The sequence below is a fragment of the Danio rerio genome, chromosome 22, assembly GCF_049306965.1.
Source record: "Danio rerio strain Tuebingen ecotype United States chromosome 22, GRCz12tu, whole genome shotgun sequence".
NCBI classification, from domain to species: Eukaryota; Metazoa; Chordata; class Actinopteri; order Cypriniformes; family Danionidae; genus Danio; species Danio rerio.
In genome coordinates this window covers 8,739,149-8,757,851 of record NC_133197.1, presented here as the reverse complement: position 1 = coordinate 8,757,851, position 18,703 = coordinate 8,739,149, and the positions used below count along the sequence as shown (strand labels likewise).

At 35.5% G+C, this 18,703-nt stretch overlaps 1 protein-coding gene across 2 annotated transcripts; it reads right to left on the bottom strand.

The window, feature by feature from the left end:
• Window positions 1–1,094: 1,094 nt before the first annotated feature.
• Window positions 1,095–17,217, bottom strand: si:dkey-182g1.10. Of its 2 annotated transcripts, XR_012397760.1 has the most exons (7): window positions 16,875–17,217; window positions 13,933–14,268; window positions 8,419–8,781; window positions 8,225–8,329; window positions 5,615–5,674; window positions 4,919–5,484; window positions 1,095–4,803 (listed from the first exon to the last, which is right to left on the bottom strand). XR_012397760.1 is itself a non-coding variant. In XM_005161657.5 (6 exons), exons 1-6 carry the CDS (start codon window positions 16,930–16,932, stop codon window positions 5,480–5,482), a joined length of 927 nt encoding a protein of 308 aa, XP_005161714.1. In that variant the 5' UTR covers window positions 16,933–17,217; the 3' UTR covers window positions 1,095–5,479. The 2 variants fall into 2 exon arrangements, 1 of the variants encoding a protein (XP_005161714.1); XM_005161657.5 differs by having other exon boundaries at window positions 1,095–5,484.
• Window positions 17,218–18,703: the final 1,486 nt, after the last annotated feature.

Below are 18,703 nucleotides of genomic sequence, written 5' to 3'. Positions count from 1 at the left end.
CTGAGTACAATTGCAAAATTCAAAAGCGTTTTTAGAAATTAGAACTTCGTTTGTAGCAATCGCTCAGAAATATTACCGTCTAAGTTTCAGATGCGGGCGTCATGGTGGCGCAGTGTTAGCGTACAAAAAATGAGAAATTCAATGCTTACAATTTTTTTCAGTAGAACAGGGCATACAAATGACAAAAAATTTGCATAAGATAAAGGATTCCAAAATTGCATACATCCTTATAGCTTTTTTTATTTTTAAATGTCTTTTAGGGTTTCGAAATAATGCTTAAGATCAATTTTAAACAAATAAATGCTAGGTTTAGCATTGCACCATTTTTGTTTGTGTACATGGTACTCCCCATTTTTAATGATTCAATTAATAAACAAATTTTGCTCAAAAGTTTTGTTATTCTTTTTTAAAGATTAATTCTTGTTCTTTTTGTCGTTATTAGATAGGACAGTATTTAGAAGTTGGAGAGAGAGAGGGGGTAGGGTAGGAAAAAGCCTTTGAGCTGGGATTCGAACACGGGACGCCCTGACGTGCTACTGCACCATATGTCGACGTGCTAACCTCTAGGCTATTGCGTCAACAAAGTTTTGCTATTCTTATCTAAAAGTGCACAGAGGTTCCATGTAATTTTGTAACAACTTGTTTGGTGGCGCAGTGGGTAGCACGATAGTCTCACAGCAAGATTATCGCTGGTTCTAGCCTCAGTTGGCATTTCTGTGTGGAGTTTGCATTTCTCCCCATGTTTACACGGGTTTCCTCCAGGTACTTCGGTTTCCCCCACAGTCCAAACACATTTGCTATAGGTGAATTGGGTACGCTAAATTGGCCATAGTAGAGCATGTGTGATTGAGTGTGTGTGGTGTTTCCCAGTGATGGGTTGCAGCTGGAAGCGCATCCGCTACGTAAAACATGTTCTGGATAAGATGGCGGTTCATTCCACTGTGGCGACCCTGGGTTAATAAAGGGACTAAGCCAAAGAAAATGAATGAAGTTTCAGGTGCGAACTCCAAAAGTATTGATGCAGATCAACAGGTTAACGCCACGTATAGGAGCATCCATCACTATGACAAATACAAATACAGACACAAAAAAACTAGATGCGAAAACTTTATTTATCATCACAGTTCTCATGTATACATATTTTGAGGTTTACAGTAAACACGAAACAACCTGTTATTCCCAATAACAGCATAATGATCAGCAGTAGGCCACTTTAGATCTCCATAATAAAATTAACATATTAACATTAGATCTCATGACAACTAATAGCAAAACTGATACAAAAACAGTGTAAAATGCACATGTCCATTTAGCAGCACGTTTAATTAAAAAAAATTACAAAAAATAAAACGCAGTACTTGATTTTAAGTATTTCAGCACTGAAGCAGAAATAAAAGCACAGCAAACTGTGGTTTCTGCTTTTATTTGGTTACATACTCTGAGAAAGTGCCTTTATAGATACACAATTAAGCAAGTCCCTTAAACAGGAAGCAATAAAACTGGCCAAAAAGTGACATCTGCAAATAAAAATAGCCTGCCATGTACACTTTAGCTTATGTGAAAACACACACATTCACATTAACATAGCAGATGCACCTTTTTATATCATGAATATTTACAGAAATTTACATCAGCATCCTGAGAAACTCAAGATTAAGCCATGTATAATAACTATACAGTATATACTTTCATTTAATCAGTACTTCATCATTAATGAGTGTTTAGAGGCATAGATATGCATATAATGTATATATTTATGATTACTAAGATGATTCTCAACTTTATTTGCCTTTAGGATGTTTAAAAATGAAAATAATTAAAATTGTAAATGTTATGAGAGATTAAATAATAAAGTCTAACACAACCAACCCCTCAGTTTTATTATTTTACTGAATGTACAGTGTGGAACTTTTAGTTTTCTCTACACTGCATCTAAAACGGTGTCCACAAAGACGGGTTCAGTCATTCATATCATTCAATAGAGCTTATCATCTTATTAAAGCATCTCTTCACAAACTGTAATAAATCAGCCAATATCAGAAGCAGTTGTCACTGCTTGTCCACCTCTCCATAGTACATAACTGTCAGACAGGTACAGGTACATTTAATACTTTTATATTTTAAATGATGTCAACAGAATTATCCAATTTCTGTGCAAATTGATTGAAGCATTAGCATCTAGCATCAACAGAAAATCAAAATGGCTACGGCATAAACTCCATGTGTTTAATGAAAAAATGTTTAGGATGTCTAGATTTTCAGATTTCCTTAAACAAAAAACAAACTTTAATGTGGATCTTGGAACAGCAAGATATTTACTGTTGTGTTTGATTTAATGTGATAAAAGATATATTTAATGCATTCAATAATTGACAACAAATTCATAAATTAAAACTTTGTGTTGGTGAATGTTAACTCTTTAATAAGTTTAGAGTGTGTTTTTAAATGTTAAATATATATTGAGTGTGTGTGCATAAACAAAGCCAATGTGTTAACACGGAGTACGCTTACATGGACACCAATAATTCATTTCTAATATGATTACGACAATACTATAATAATAATCTCTAAAATTTATATAGCGCTTTTCTGGACACTGAAAAGACTTTAACAAATTGGGGGGAATCTCCTCGTCCACCACCAGTGTGCAGCATCCACCTGGATGATGCGACGGCAGCCATGTTGCGACAGACCACACATCAACTGATTGGTGGAGAGGAGACAGAGTGATGAAGCCAATTATGATATGGTGATGGTTAGGAGGCCATGATAGACAGAGGCCAGTGGGCAAATTTGGCAGAATGCTGAGGTTAAACCCCTACTCTTTATCGAAGAACATCCTGCGATTTTTAAGGTCCACAGAGAGTCAGGACCTCTGTTTAACATCCCATCCGAAAGACGGCGCTCACAGAGCAGTATAGAGTCCCACTCATCATACTGGGGCATTAGCATCCACACAGACCACAGGTTGAGCGCCCCCTGCTTGTCTCACTACTTCAAGCAGCAATCTAGCTTTCCCATCTGGTCTCCCATCCAGGTACTGACTGGGCGCTTCCCTGCTTAGCTTTATGTGAAACCAACATGTGTGACCAAATGAAAGTTGCAGAGAGCTAGCTGCCGGCAATACTCTGATTAAGAGTCCACCATTTAAACAGCAATTTTTGCGTACCATTATCCGACAAAAGTCCTATTTGAACTAAACAGAAATGGAATTAAGACATGTGGAGTGTTCATATTTCAGTCGCATTATTGAAGTGCATCACAGACATGTAAACACCGCAATCTTTTTTAAGTCATGTAGGATTTACACCCCATTTTGCGACGATAGTCACCCACGGCCGTTTGACACTATTCTCAGCACCTACTGGCTCAGTGAAGGACCACAGACACACACACTGCAAAATGTAAGTTTTTTTTTTCCCCATACAGTGTGCGGTATAAAATTCCATTAATACCCCTAACACTCTTCCAGCAGTTCATACTCGCATCCAATATTTCGTTTGTAATAGGGGGCATGCATAAAATGTTCCTGAATGAAAGTAAAAGTGCCAAATTACAGTTAAAGTCGACAAATTAAAAATGAAACACTTAAAATCACATGAAACTCCAGAGGAAGTGTGGATAGTGTGTTGACATTAATCAAATTATGTGCTATAACATGTAATACGGGATCATGAAAGGAACATTTCAAAAAGCAACTCGTGTAAAGACCTTAAACCTATTGTCACAAATCATTCCATTACTGATGTCCATGAAAACATAATCACTAGCCCCTTTCACACATACAGACTTTTCTGGAAAATTGCTGGTAATTTTCCGGAAAGGTCTGTATGTGTGAACAGGCCCTTTTTGAAAATACCGGTAAATTCGTTCAGGCTATTTTCCGGAAAGAGAAGTTGTAACATTACCGGTAATTTGCCGGAATGCTGCGCTGTGTGAACGCAGAAGGAAGATTGCCGGAAACAGCGCGTGCACGTCTAGAACCAACTGATGTGAGACGTCTGCTTTAGCCAATCAGAACAGTCAGACGCATTCAAGTCCATTTGGTTTATGAGAATAAAAACCCTTGAATATTTTCCCAGACACATTTAGCTGCTAGAAGTTAGTCTGATAATGTTTATATGTTCATCTTAATGCCAACTTTGTAAATAATTATGGATAAGATGCTTATGATAAGCCGTTGTTTACCTTCAAGCTCTGCTTACTTCAGTTGCTTGATATGTCACGTGTGCCCATGAGCGCCAGCATACACACACACATCATGTACATCTCAACATGTGAAAGTGTTCCTCCATATGTTTTCATCGAAGTTGTTCACATTACTGATTCATCCAGAGAGTTTGTACTGTAGTCAAATGTTTACAAATACAAGCGCAGCTGTTTAGAGCTCATTTCTGGTTGATGATGTCAGAATTTACCAGTACTTTGAAATGGATGTGTGAACAGTCTTTCCTGGAAAAATAAAATATGTAACGTCCTTGCCTGAGTGAACATCGCTTTTTTTTAATTTACCGGTTAAGTCGTTCAGAAAATTCCAGATATTTACCGGTATCACTGTGTGAAAGGGGCTAATGTGTTCTACTAGTACTTCACCAAGTCTAAAGCTGCGTCCCAAACACTATACACTATGCACTATTTACTTATGCACTTACACACTCAACAGGATAGTATGTGTATGTAGTGTCGACCCATATGGCACACTTATGTTTTTTTTACTAAGTGGAAATTCAAACCGTTTCCCTAATGACATTTGACGGTTGCCAAATCAGTGAAATTTTAATTGACCGAATTTTAAAATAATACCTGCGTGAGTATTACCGCATTCACCATCGGGAGGCGCTATAATCACTCTAGTAGGAGAATTTTGCTTTCACCATCCATAATAAAGTTATCCAGCTTGTGGGCCCGATAGCTCCGCCCCTTCCGCTATGTAGGCAAACCTGTGGTCGTTGAGTGCGTGAAGTGTCCATCATTCCACACTTCCTTTTACCAACTGAATGAGTGCATCATCAGGGTAATTAAAGTGGTTTCAGTGTGAACACACTACTTACACTACTTATACTACAAAATGGCGTAGAATAGTGCATAAGTATGCGATTTGGGATGCAGCTTAACTTTTCAGATTCAAATCAGACCAGTCGACTTGTGTAACAAACTGAAAAAGTAAAGACCAGCTTTCTAAGACCAGTCCAAACAGTTCATGCAACTGGAGCTGCACTTCTCATCAACAACAGAAACTTTGCATTTCCAGCAACCCTTACTCTGCAGCTGACATTTTCCAGTGTTTTCAGTTTTAAAGTCTATGATGGTCAAAGATCCAGTCTGATTGTCCAGCAACAGTCTGTTTCCCAAACTCCTATGACGATGTGTTTTTATACAGACATTGTTTTTACAGACATGTTTTTATACAGATGGCTCCTCTTTATATTTACTTTGACTCTGTAGACTGAAGGGTCTTGTGTTCTTTGGATTTGTTAATTTATTCTGTTTCATGAAAAGACTCAGTTGAACAACATTTTATCAATAAGACAATATGAAAGTCAATATTTCACACTACTATGCATTTCTACTAAAACACAGGAAGCTTGGTAATATTGTTGAAAGAAACACTCACCTCTCTCATCCGGCCTCGCGTATTTCACAGGGCTAGGTGTGCTTCCTTTACTGAACCAAACTGTGAATAAATGCAAAAACACTAAACAATAACTCAAGAACATCGTTGTGCACATCTCAACAGCTATGTTACCATCCAAAAATGCGAATGAACTTTATGCGCAAAGCTGGATTGTCGCATGAAAGATGTTTGAATAAAGCAGCGTTTGTATCAAACGAGTCAAAAAGAACAATATCGTCACTTCCTGATTATCTGGCTCCAAATATCAACAGTAAAAAAAAACAGCTGCAGTAGGAGAAGCTGCATGAATCTTTTCTTCATTTAATAAATGACTTGCGCTTCAGAAAATAATCCTGACACGCAGTGAAAGCGCAGTGGCGTTTGAAGGCGTGAGACGTGAAGCACAGACGCTCTTGACAGTTCTGGAGGTCATTAATAATATGATCATACTGAGATGGTTAGGGCGTTTTAGAAGGACAAAAACAACCTTTCAGATGGTTTACAATGTGCTCAGTCTGCTGGTTCATCCATTCACACACATTTTTTTATCATCACATGATCTCTCATAACAAAATCACATGACCTTTTTTAATGCACATGCTGGAATTTGTTAGGTAAAAGTGTTCACATCGCATCTTTTCTTATCGAATTAAAGGTTTATCCTACTTAGTTATGCGCATGTTTTTAGGCGCAATTTCAAAATGTATGCGCATCTTGGCCTTTCCATCAACCACTTTTTTAAGCACATATCCAAAATGCGCATAAAAATAGGTGGTTGGAATTGGAAACATAGCTACTAATATCAGTAGCCATGTTTCAATCCCAAGATGCAAATTAAACTTATGCACAAAAAATATTTGCTTCCTTTATAAAAAAAAAAAAACCTTTGCAAATATTTTTTGAAGCAAATAAAGAGAAAAATGAAATGTGCTGCAGTAGGAAAAGTTATAATTTGTCTTGTATAACAAACTACTTGCACCTCAAACATGAAAAGCATTAAACATGTGGAATCTTTTAGACGCATTAGGCACTAATTGGGAGCGCAGATGCTCAAGAAAGTTCTAGAGGCAATATTACTGAAGCACTGTGATGACAGATTTGGGTGAGGGATTTTAGAATGACCAAAACAACATTTTAGATAAATTTCCGTCCATCCATCTATCTCTGTCTGTCATCTATCTATTTATCTATCTGTCAGTTTATCCGTCTGTCTATCTGTCCATCTATCTATCCATCCGTCTGTCTGTCTGTCTGTCTGTCTGTCTGTCTATCTATCTATCTGCCTATCCACCCGTCTGTCTGTCTGTCTGTCTATCTATCCATCTGTCTGTCCATCCGTCCTCCTGCCTATCTATTCATCCATCCGTGTCTGTCCATCCATCTATTTATCTATCTGTCAGTTTATCAGTCTGTCTATCTGTACATCTATCTGTCCATCTATCTATCCATCCGTCTGTCTGTCTGTCTGTCTGTCTGTCTATCTATCTATCTATCTATCTATCTGCCTATCCATCCATCCATCCGTCCGTCTGTCTGTCTATCTATCCATCTATCCATCTGTCTGTCCGTCCACCCGTCCTCCTGCCTATCTATTCATCCGTCCATCCTTCCGCCCGCCCATCCATCCATCCGTCCATCCTTCTATCTCTGTCTGTCTGTCTGCCCATTCGCCTGCCTGTCCATCAATCCATGCGTCCGCCCGTCCTCCCGCCTATCTATTCATCTGTCCGTCCGCCCGTCCATGCATCCATCCATCCATCCGTCCGTCCGTCTGTCTGTCTATCTGTCCGTCCGCCCACCTGTCCTTCCGTGCATCTATCTATCTATCTATCTATCTATCCGTCCGCCCGTCCTCCCGCCTATATATTCATCCATCCGTCCACCTGCCCGCCCGCACATCCATCCATCCATCCGTCTGTCTATCCGTCCGTCCGCCTACCTGTCCATCCGTGCATCTATCTATCTATCTATCTATCTATCTATCTATCTATCTATCCATCCGTCTGCCCGCCTATATATTCATCCGTCCGTCCACCTGCCCGCCCGCCCATCCATCCATCCATCCGTCTATCCGTCTATCTGTCTGTCTATCCGTCCGTCTGTCTGCCTGTTCATCCATCCATCTGTGCATCTATCTATCTATCTATCTATCTATCTATCTATCTATCTATCTATCTATCTATCTATCTATCTATCTATCTATCTATCTATCTATCTATCTATCTATCTATCTATCTATCTATCCGTCTGTCTGTCTGTCTGTCTATCTATCTGTCTGTCTGTCTATCTACATAAGACAAGTTCCTGTTGTGGTCAGTCTGCTCTGTAGCTTTGTACGGGGCTGTAGTTGTGAAGCAGAGTGCTCAGGTGCCATGAAGAAAACAATGTGTTGTGATCTAATTTGCTTCAATCACAGGACATTTTTCAGAAACAACAAAACACATTCTAAGTAATTCACAAAAAATTAAAAAAGCACTCTCTAGTGAATTTGTCATCTGAAATGTGCAATGAAACGTAACCGGAGCAACGTATTCAAAATGTAGCAAAAATGTAGCATAATGCACATATTTACAATGAGCCTGGGTTGCAGAAAAAAAAAATGGTACTTACCATTCCTTTGTATAACAACCACAATAACCACCATTATCACAAAAGACACCATGAATACTATAGCGACGGTCATCCAAGTGCCTTGTAAACAGGATTTCGTAACCGCTAAAAGAAATGATCAGAAATTAGCACAGAGTTTGGGAACACTTCTCATATTAGCCTGAACACAACACAATCAACTTTACGATACTCACCACTAACAGTAACGTTGAATGTCCTGTGTCTGGTCAAAGTGTTATTGCTGATCTGTAGTTTGTAAAACCCAGAGTGTTCTAGCCTGATGTCTTTGATGATCAGAGATCCAGTCGGTTTGTCCATATCCAGTCTGTTTTTAAACTTCTCATTTTCACCATGATCAAAAAACTCTTCGGAGGCTTCTCCATCAATTTTACAGATGGTAGTCATGCTGTTTCTACTGTATACGCCGGGTTTGGTTCCTGCGAATCTCCACAGTATCAGAACATCTTTCTGTACTTGAACATCAGTGTTCAGAGTGATTGAACCTCCTTCACTCACTACCTTTTGGATTATTTTATCTGCATCTGGATCAAACACAGCTGGAAAACAATCACAGTTGATTATTGCGCTGTAATTGCATCATTATATACATCACAAAAGATAGACATCCTTTAAAGTAGAGCAGCAAAAAAAATATTGCGATTCTCATTTTAGCCAGATTCGTGCAGCTCTACTTTACAGTCTGTGTGAAATCAAAATAATCTGTGCAAGTTAATCTACTGCAAAAAATTTAGTTTTGGTAAGCTTAAAATCAAAGTCTGACCATTTTCTTCTGTGTTTAGTGTGGTGGCAATTCTCTGATGATGTCAGTTTGACGCTTCAGCCACAATATTCTTAACCACGATCCTTTTACCTTTAGTTTGCCATACGCTTATTTCACGCGGCCGCCATTTTAAAGAACCAAAGCGAGGCTGCGGTGGGAAGAAACCCGGAAGTATAGGACCAGCACTGTAAACATTGCAGTAACATGACATGTACTACAAACCTCCAGCTGTTGCCGAAATTTCAAAATGCAGAAATGGTGTAAACATCAGTTTAATATCATTCAGTTAATTTAATTTAAACAATTAAAAGCAGTTTAGAATCAAACAACATCATCTCAGTGATACGCTTAAGGCCATGTCTACACTAATCCGGATAAATTTGAAAACGGAGTTTTCCTCTAAAAACGCTTCACGTCCACACTGTCGTTTCTATTCGTTTTCCAAAACTTTGTCATCCACACTGAAACGACTACAAATGCTTTCAACCTGTACTGCGCATGCGTGAAACGTAAGACGCTTCGGCACGCGTCATTTCCGGCTGACGTTTATTTTCTTTCCGGCTCTTTGAAACGTTTTTTTTTTCTTTGACGTGCCAAAACAAATACGCCGATATACTGGACCGCTTTAAAGAACAGTATCCTGCTGATGACGCTGCTTACCCACACAGTAAGGACGACATCACTAAAATCATACTCACAACGAAAATAAAGTAAACGAATTAGTAATATGACTGAGTGTCACATGACAAAAAATGCGTCATCGTTTTCGAATGACTCCGTTTTCACGGTCTACACTACAACACGAAAACAGCGTTTTAAAATTTATTCACTTTGGAGATCGTTTTCAAAAAGATACGTTTTTGTTTCCTAAAAACGCGTCTCAGTGTGGATGGAAGGGCAAAATGGAGACAAAAATATGCGTCTTTAAATGAAAACACATTAGTGTGGACATGGCCTAAGTGTCCTCCTAGGCTTCAGTTCATGGCACTAGTTAAACACAGTGGGGATGCTTTCCTGCTTCAGCCTATGTAACCCGGTGAGCAATAAAACACTGCAGTCCTCTGCAGCACACCCTCGTGTTGTCTGTAATAGTGTTGTCCCGGTACTGAAGTTTTAAACCCGGCTATTTCCCGCTAACATGGAAGCGCGGAGGGTGAACTGATGATCTTCTCGGCCAATCACAATAATTTCTGTTGAACACGTGACCACAATGGCATATTAGCATTGTTTTAAGCCATCAACAGTGCATTAATGTTCGCGGTAAATTTATGTTTTTTTCTTTTAATTCAGTATCGTGACGAGTCTAATATAATAAAAAAAATCAGTTTATTAACTCGAGTTTGATGAATGGCATCTAAAACGTGTGTTTGGGAAAGAAAACATTAGCGAACTAGTGCCATTTCCCTTAACTAAGATGAAAATGAGCTCTGATATCCCTTATATTCACCATTCATTCAGAACGGACCTCTGGGTCACCTGGAAGGCAGTGGAATGATACATTTTTGTCACTTTCTCTTCACTGATAAGATATATAGCCAGTTACACAACATTCCTATGCAACTCCCAATGATACTTCCGGGTTTCTTTCCACCGCAGCCTTGATTTCGCTTTTAAAAATGGCGGCCGCGTGAAATCAGTCTATGAGGTAATGATGCGCAACTAGAAAGCTCCACCCCCATCAATATTCTGTTTCAGTTGGAAGTACATCAGCATACTGAGATAAACGTCTCAGCAACTTCTGGTTCATGCCGACTTTAAAATATATATAAAACATTGTTAATATATTATAGGATGGTTAATGTCTTACTTAATGTGCTTTACAGAAGACCTGCACAATATATCGTTTCAACATAGCAATGTGTGCATCTGCAATAGTCACAACGCAAGATATGCAATGTTGAGTCTGTGACTGAGCATTTCAAGTTTTGAACATTTGGACACAAACAAATATGATGTTTGCAGGGGTAACAAAGATTTGTAGAGAATTTATGCAATTTCTGCCAAAAACAAATTCTTACTTTCATTTTTGTTTTGTTTTAGTCCAAATATTGACATTTCAGAGCAAAAACAAGATTATGTCATCTATCTATTAGTAGATCATTTTGCTTGCTTCAAGGAAAAACTATTCATTTTGACATTTCTTTTGAAGGTGAAAACAAAATGGTATTTTTACTTGATCTTAAAATTATGAGGTATTTGGACTAAAAATGAGAAGGCAAAAGTAAGAAATACACATTTTGCATTGTTATTAGACTTTTGAATACTGTTAGACTCCCTAGAAAACCCAAATAGAGCTATTCAAAATGTTTGGTTAAACTGTATTCATATCACAATATTTATTGCAGAAAAAAAAAAAAAAAAAAAAAAAAAAAAAAAAAAAAAAAAAAAAAAAAAAAAATCGCAAAATTCGATTTTTTCAATATCGTGCAGCTCTACTTTACAGGTTGTACAAACTAGGATCTGAGATCCGATCTTAGGGCCAAATGCTCAACCCAATCAAAACATTTATATAAATGCATATTGTGAGTGCTGATTATTTTAGGTATGAATTATGGGCCTGTTTACGCAATTATTTTAATCTAAAATCTATTGTGATATTGTGGTCTAATTTGCTTAAAAGGCATGTTTTTATTTAAATAAAACGATAAAGGTTTTTCCAATTATGTTTGTATTAGAAATTTCTATAACACTTGAACATGATTTGTATAATAATAAACATTTTATTTCATTTTCAAAATAAATCATTTACTCACAGCTTGACGTTTGAGTTTCATTTGTGTTTTGTACATAAAATTAGATGAATAGAATTAGATAGATAAGGTAGTTGACAATCATTGACTTCCACAGTCATTTTTTTTTTCTTACTATGGAGGTCAACGGGTGCCAGCAACAAGCATTTTTCCAAGGATCTACTTTTGTGTTCAACAAAAGAAAGACACTTTTACAGGTTTAACCGTTCTGTACTTTTTCAATTTACTACCCTGTTATGTTATGTTAATGAATGTTTTTGCCCCATTGACTTCCAGTATAACAACATTTTTTAAATTGCAAAGCCATGACACTAAATATTCATGCATTTTTGATTGTTGGTGTTTTTTTACCTTTTGGGAAAAGGAAAAACTTTTATTTTTACTGCTGATCATCAGTTGGCACCATAACTTTTTAGATAGGCCTGTGCTATAAAGTTTTAAATGGAGTTCAATGGAGTAAAACAACAAATTCTAGCATGTGTGCATCAATACACTTACTTTGTTTACTACGTTCTGAGAGCTGAGCTGTTTATTCTATTTTACCTTAAATTTATTATAATGAATTTACTTACATTTAGTAAATTTGCAAATACTGTAGTGTTTTTATGCTTAATTTAGAAAATGTTTTAGTAAATAACAATAACGTGATAGTTCGTTAGGGTCTACGACACGTACAGTAACTAGGAATGCTTAAAACAATCGATTAACCGTTAACCGAAAGGGTGCGTTTTTAGCCAAGTAATGGTATCAGTTAAACGATTAAAAAAATATTATTTTATATATATTTTTTAATTGGTTGCATTAGGGGCCAATCATAGAGAACGCGCTTTTTGCGTTGAAAGGCCCATCTTTTAAAATGTTTTACTAACAGCTGAGAGTGTTTTGCACGCTGCTTATGAGCCCTGCACGCCTCAAGTTTTTGCTGTTGCACATTGTGTGCTCGCAGTTGAAATAAAAAAAAAAAAGCATATTACATCAGTCATGTCTTTGTCATTCTTAAATCAAATGTAATCGGAGGCGGTTCATTAATTAATGCAAATGCTTGTTTTCTGGAGCGATCAATTTAAGGTAGCCTGCTATTTTTATTTGACAGAAGAAAAAACGTATGATGGGAAAAAAAAAACGCCAGTTCTTAAAAAGGATTCAGTCAGTGTTTTCGTTTTGTAAATTAGTCATTCACGTGAAAAATATTTAAGGCAGGCCTATTTATTTCATTCTTTTTATTTAGATTATTCTTTATTTCTGTGCAGTTGGAAACACTGCAAGCGCATGAAGATGTTAATATGTACTGTGTGCAGTTGTTTGCATGGAAATAAATCAGTATTTTAAAATGCAATATTTAATGTCAGACACATAATAGACATTTCAATAATTTATTTTTTTAAATAATGTTTTAATAATAATCTGACCAGTTAACGATTAATATTCGCTTACGAGTTTCAGTTGTTGGTTGGCAAAATTAACCGAAATGAGCATCCCTAATAGTAACTACTAAAGTAAATCAATTGTTAAAGTAAACTTACTCCTACCATCTACGTGTGATACCGTTACCATTTTTTTGTACTAATATTAGCTTTTCAGGTGTATTTTAAGGTTTTCAGGGGCTAATAAGGTCTCCCTCACACTCTCACATACGTTTCACTCGTTAACCATATAATGTTATATAAAATGTTGAATGTTTTACATGGTTAACTTTATAATAAGCTTTTTTTTTAACTGCAACTGATGATCAACAGTAAAAATTACCAACTGTCACTCTCCCCAACAGGAAAAACCTGCAACAATCAAGAATGCATAATTATATGGTGTATGTCTTTGCAATCAAAAAAATTGTCATTATAATGGAAGTCAATGGGCAAAACAAGACACGAACATAACGAAAGGGTAGTATATTTTTCCAGAGTGTATTGTTGAATTTTTTGAACAATTTCAAAGCATTTTCTAAAAATATGTGTCATAATAATAGTCACCACCAAAAATAATTCCATTTGCTAAAACACAAGAGAAAGATTCAGACATTAAGCCTCAAAATCACCCTAAAGTGGATGAAAACATGCCAAACAGCACATAAGAATGAGCATAAAAGGGTTAATTGTAGTGTTTGGATTAACTACTCTTTTAAATAAACAAATAAATAAATAAACAAGCCTGGTAATGGTTATTATTGTGCTACTCACCAGATACAGTCACATTAAATCTCCTTATGTATGGGGATCCACTTGTGCTGGTCATATCCACTTTATAGACTCCAGAATGGTTGGTTCTGATGTTCCTGATGGTCAGAGATCCGGTGTTCAAATCTATCTCGAGTCTGTCTTTGAATCTCTCATTACCATCAGGAAACGAGAATGGTTTGCCCCTGCTGAAAAAAGCTATGACGGCATCTTCAGATCCATAAGTCCACAGTATGGTTTCATATTTTTGTGTGTCCTTCTGACAAGTGTATAGAGGGACAGAATCTCCCTCCATCACTAACACCGACTTCACTCCGTTTGTCTCAAAACCAAACACACCTAGAGAACAGATATACAGTAACTACAAGTTAAAATGAAATAACACAATGAACACAGAATTAGGTGACACGGTGGCGCAGTGGGTAGCGCCTCACAGCAAGAAGGTCGCTGGTTCGAGCCTCGGCTGGGTCAGTTGGTATTTCTGTGTGGAGTTTACATGTGGGTTAAACGCGTGGATTTCCTCCGGGTGCTCCGGGTTCCCCCACAAGTCCAAAGACGTGCTGTCGCTGTCGGTGAATTGGATAAGCTAAATTGGCAATAGTGAATGTGTGAGTGTATGGGTGTTTCCCAGTGACTGGTTGCAGCTGGAAGGGCATCTACTGTGTAAAACATATGCTAGATAAGTTGGTGGTTCATTCCGCTGTGAATGATAAAGGGACTAAGCCCAAAAGAATATGTATGAATGAATGAACAGAATTAAATAACTGATGTGATTAAATGTCAGTCTTCGACTCAATCTAAATACTTAAAGATGGACAGCAGAGCATTAACAAAAACCCATTTGTGGTTCTAAACATAACGAACAAAAAAGGACCATGGTTTCACTACAAGTAACCACATTTGTGCCATGTTTAAGATATAGTAACAATAGTCATATGTAAACGTGTAATAGCTAATGTTGTTATAAAATACTGATAATAGCCATCCAATGCGTCAAAAAGTTGTTCTTACCCACATTACAATATTTTCTACTTATACTTACTGCAGCACATTATAATAATAATCATTAAATTGATAAGCTGTAGCAAATACTACATTTACAAGTTACTACAGTAGTCAACATTTAAAGTGGATCAAAAAGCTTTTTCCAAATTGCCCCAAGACAATAATGAGTGCTGTAAATAAGTTTGACAACTTTGATAAAAGGTTTTGATCCACTTCAATTGTTGCCAACTGTGTATTAAACTAGTAGACTGTGGTATGCTGCATAATATTGAGTTTACTATAATTGTTAATGTATACACCATACTATAAAAAAACTGTAGTGAACTGAAAACTAAAAATAGTTGCTGTATGGTGGGAAAAAAGAGATGCTAACAGTGTGTTTTAGTGTATTATAATGTAGTAAAATGGTTTACAACAGCTGCTCTTTTTAGCAAATGACCAAAAAAAAAAACAAAAAAAAAAAAACACAGGGATGGTTATAAGGTCTAAAATGCCCCTGAAGTAACTACTTTACACTACACTACAACAAAAATGGTAACTGTATCACACATACTGTACAAATTTACTTTAACAATTTAACTAATAGTAGTTTATTTTAATATAGTAGTTACTAGACTTGTAGTAGATCACAAACTACCACATTATTGTTAACTACTGATATATTTTCTAAATTAAGATTCAAACACACTACAGTATTTGGAAATTTACTAAATGCAAGTACATTTATTATAATAAATTCATTCATTTTAAAGTACAGTAACATACAGTTGAAGTCAGAATTATTGGCCCCCTTTGATTTTTTTTCTTTCTTTTTTAAATATTTCCCAACTGATAATTAACAAAGCAAGGACATTTTTACAGTATGTCTGATAATATTTTCTTCTAAAGAAAGTCTTATTTATTTAATTTTGACAAGAATAAAAGCAGATTTAAACAAACTTTTTAAACACTATTTTAAGATCAAAAATATTAGTCTCTTTAAGCTATATTTTTTCGATAGTCTACAGAAAAAAAACATTGTTATACAATAATAATTACCCTAACCTGCCTAGTTAATCTAATCTAGTTAAGCCTTTAAATGTCACTTTAAGCTTTATATATCCAGCAAATATCATGTACAATCATCATGGCAAAGATAAAATAAATCAGTTATTAGAAATGGGGTTTTTAAAACTATTATGTTTAGACTTGAGTTGAAAAAAATCTTCCTTCCGTTAAACAGAAATTGGCAGAAAATAAATGGGGGCTAATAATTCAGGGGGGGCTAATACTTCTGACTTCAACTATATTTTTAATATCCTACACTTTTATGTATAATAAGACCATGGATTTTTACCCTAAGGGAAAGTTAACAACTCGTAAAACATTAATGTTGTGAAAGTTAAAGGGGGTGAAGAATATTTAGGGTCTGTCACTTTTTTTTTATGATTATTATTTTTTAAATATTTATTTTTATTGATACAAGAATAATAACATCACTGCATTGAAGAAAAAATACAATACCAAAAAAAAAAAGAAGAGCGAAAAAATTACAAAGCCTCAATCATTAGATTTTAATAAGCTTTAAGAAACGTATTATTCTTATTATTAATAAGCTTAAGAGATTAAATATTGTACGAAATTTTAATAAGGAAAGTATTAAATATGGGTATTGTTTTTAGGAGTATGGTCGGTCACACATAAAATTGATATACACTTATTACAATAGCGCATTGATGGCGTCAGGACGTCCAACGTAACTTACGCAGCATGCTTAGCACACGCGGTGCAAGGTTAAACTATCGTGTCAATCCATATATTGAGCCCTCCATCCCCAAAATTAAGTTATTTTAAGGTGTTTACACGACTTATGTGACATTACTGCTGAACACTGTGCCACCATATACACCTTGCTTCCGGTATACGTGAAAACGAAAGTTATGAAAAATAAACAGACTTACCGTTTGCGAGAAACAAAACAAGCACAGCCAAAATTAGCTTCTTCATATTCCTGCACATTTTAGTCGTATTTTATGGTATTAATAAGATAAACGCGATTATTTACGCCGTTTTTTCAGTCATGAGTGTTTCCCAAACCACTCCCACCTCACTGAAAATGAGACAAAAACACGGAAATCCGCCTGAAGACTAGAGACAGACACCGAATTTCAGAGAATTCATAAGGTGCTGAAAAAACAAAACTGGTCTTTTCGCGTTTTGATGGAGGGTAAAACGCAGGTATAAACATCTGCAGGGAGCAGCATCCTTCTGTTAAACATTAGCTACTAGCGTCTCCTAGTGACTGGAAATAGTATATCAGTTTAAGGTGGTCAATTTCTAGTATAGTATATATAGTATATGTAAAGGAAGTATGAACGTACCTAAACTTAAATGGCTGCATATATATATATATATATATATATATATATATATATATATATATATATATATATATATATATATATATATATATATATATATATATATATATATATATATAAATTCTTATTGGTTTGTAATCCCATCTTATTAATTTAAAAAACTGTGAGGTATAAAGTTTTTTTTTTTTTTTTTAATGTGTTTAATGAGCTTACTATCTTTAAATTTAATTTAAAAAAAAAAAAAAAAAAAAAAAAAAGATTATTTAAAAGTAATTAGATGTATTCTCTTACCATTAATTCATATGTTAAAAAAGATCCCGCCACACCAAAAATGATGGATACTAAATTAGGCAAGTTAAACTCTGTGGACAATAAATGTACAAATATGTTTATTAGAAAGTGTTTAATACAGGAATGCTATCCTGGTCCTATTAAAAGAAATTATATTAACCAACTGTTTTAAAAGAATTAGGTTGCAAATTTTTGACATTTCCTATTCCCCCAAAATACAAAGAAGTACATTTTAAAATGATATATGATATTTACCCTGTAAAAGAGTTTCTGAGAAAAAGATTTAATGTGAATTGTAATGTTTGCCAATTCTGCAATACTGATATTGAAACTGTTGAGCATCTATTTCTATATTGTAATTTAGTTAATCCTTTCTGGACTGATGTGGACAACTGGATAAAACAATATATTTAAAGGTTTCCTTCTATTTGTTGGGACAATGTGAAATATGGAGTACATTTGGACAGCATAGACAATGACTTAACTGCAAATTGTTTACTTATTTTAATTCAATTCTTCATTCACTAATTTTTTCTCGCAATTTTTTTTTTAAACAGCTCCTCAATTGTCTGTCTCTAAAAAGGAGTTTCCCACCTATGTAGAAGCTTTAAAAATTATGAAGGCTGAGAAGGCTAAAAAATTGTATGATTTGTTTAAAGAATATGGTTTTATCTAACCCCTTACAGAGTTTCTGTTTGATCTCTGTACGGTAAATGTATCTTTTTTGTTAGTAAAGTTATTTTTTGTTTATTTGTGGTTATTTTATGAAATTGTATGGCTTCATACTTGATTTACTGTGTATCTGACATGTCTCAGTCAGTTTGTGCAAGATTATGTTTGGCCTAAATTGTTATGTTTTTGAAAGGCAAAAAATAAATAAATAAATAACATAATATGTACAGTATATGTGTGTGAAGGAAGTTAAAACTAAATATCAAATACTTTGAATACATTTTAAAAGAGAAAGGGGGACAGCTGAATGAGATCTAAAATTAGCGTTCATATAATTATTAATCACCCGTTTCTAAATGGTCCGCCTCTAGAAGTGAGAGGGACATATCCTCACCGTGCCCCCTAGTTGCTATGCCCCTGACTCTTACAGACTTAGTTGTTTTCTT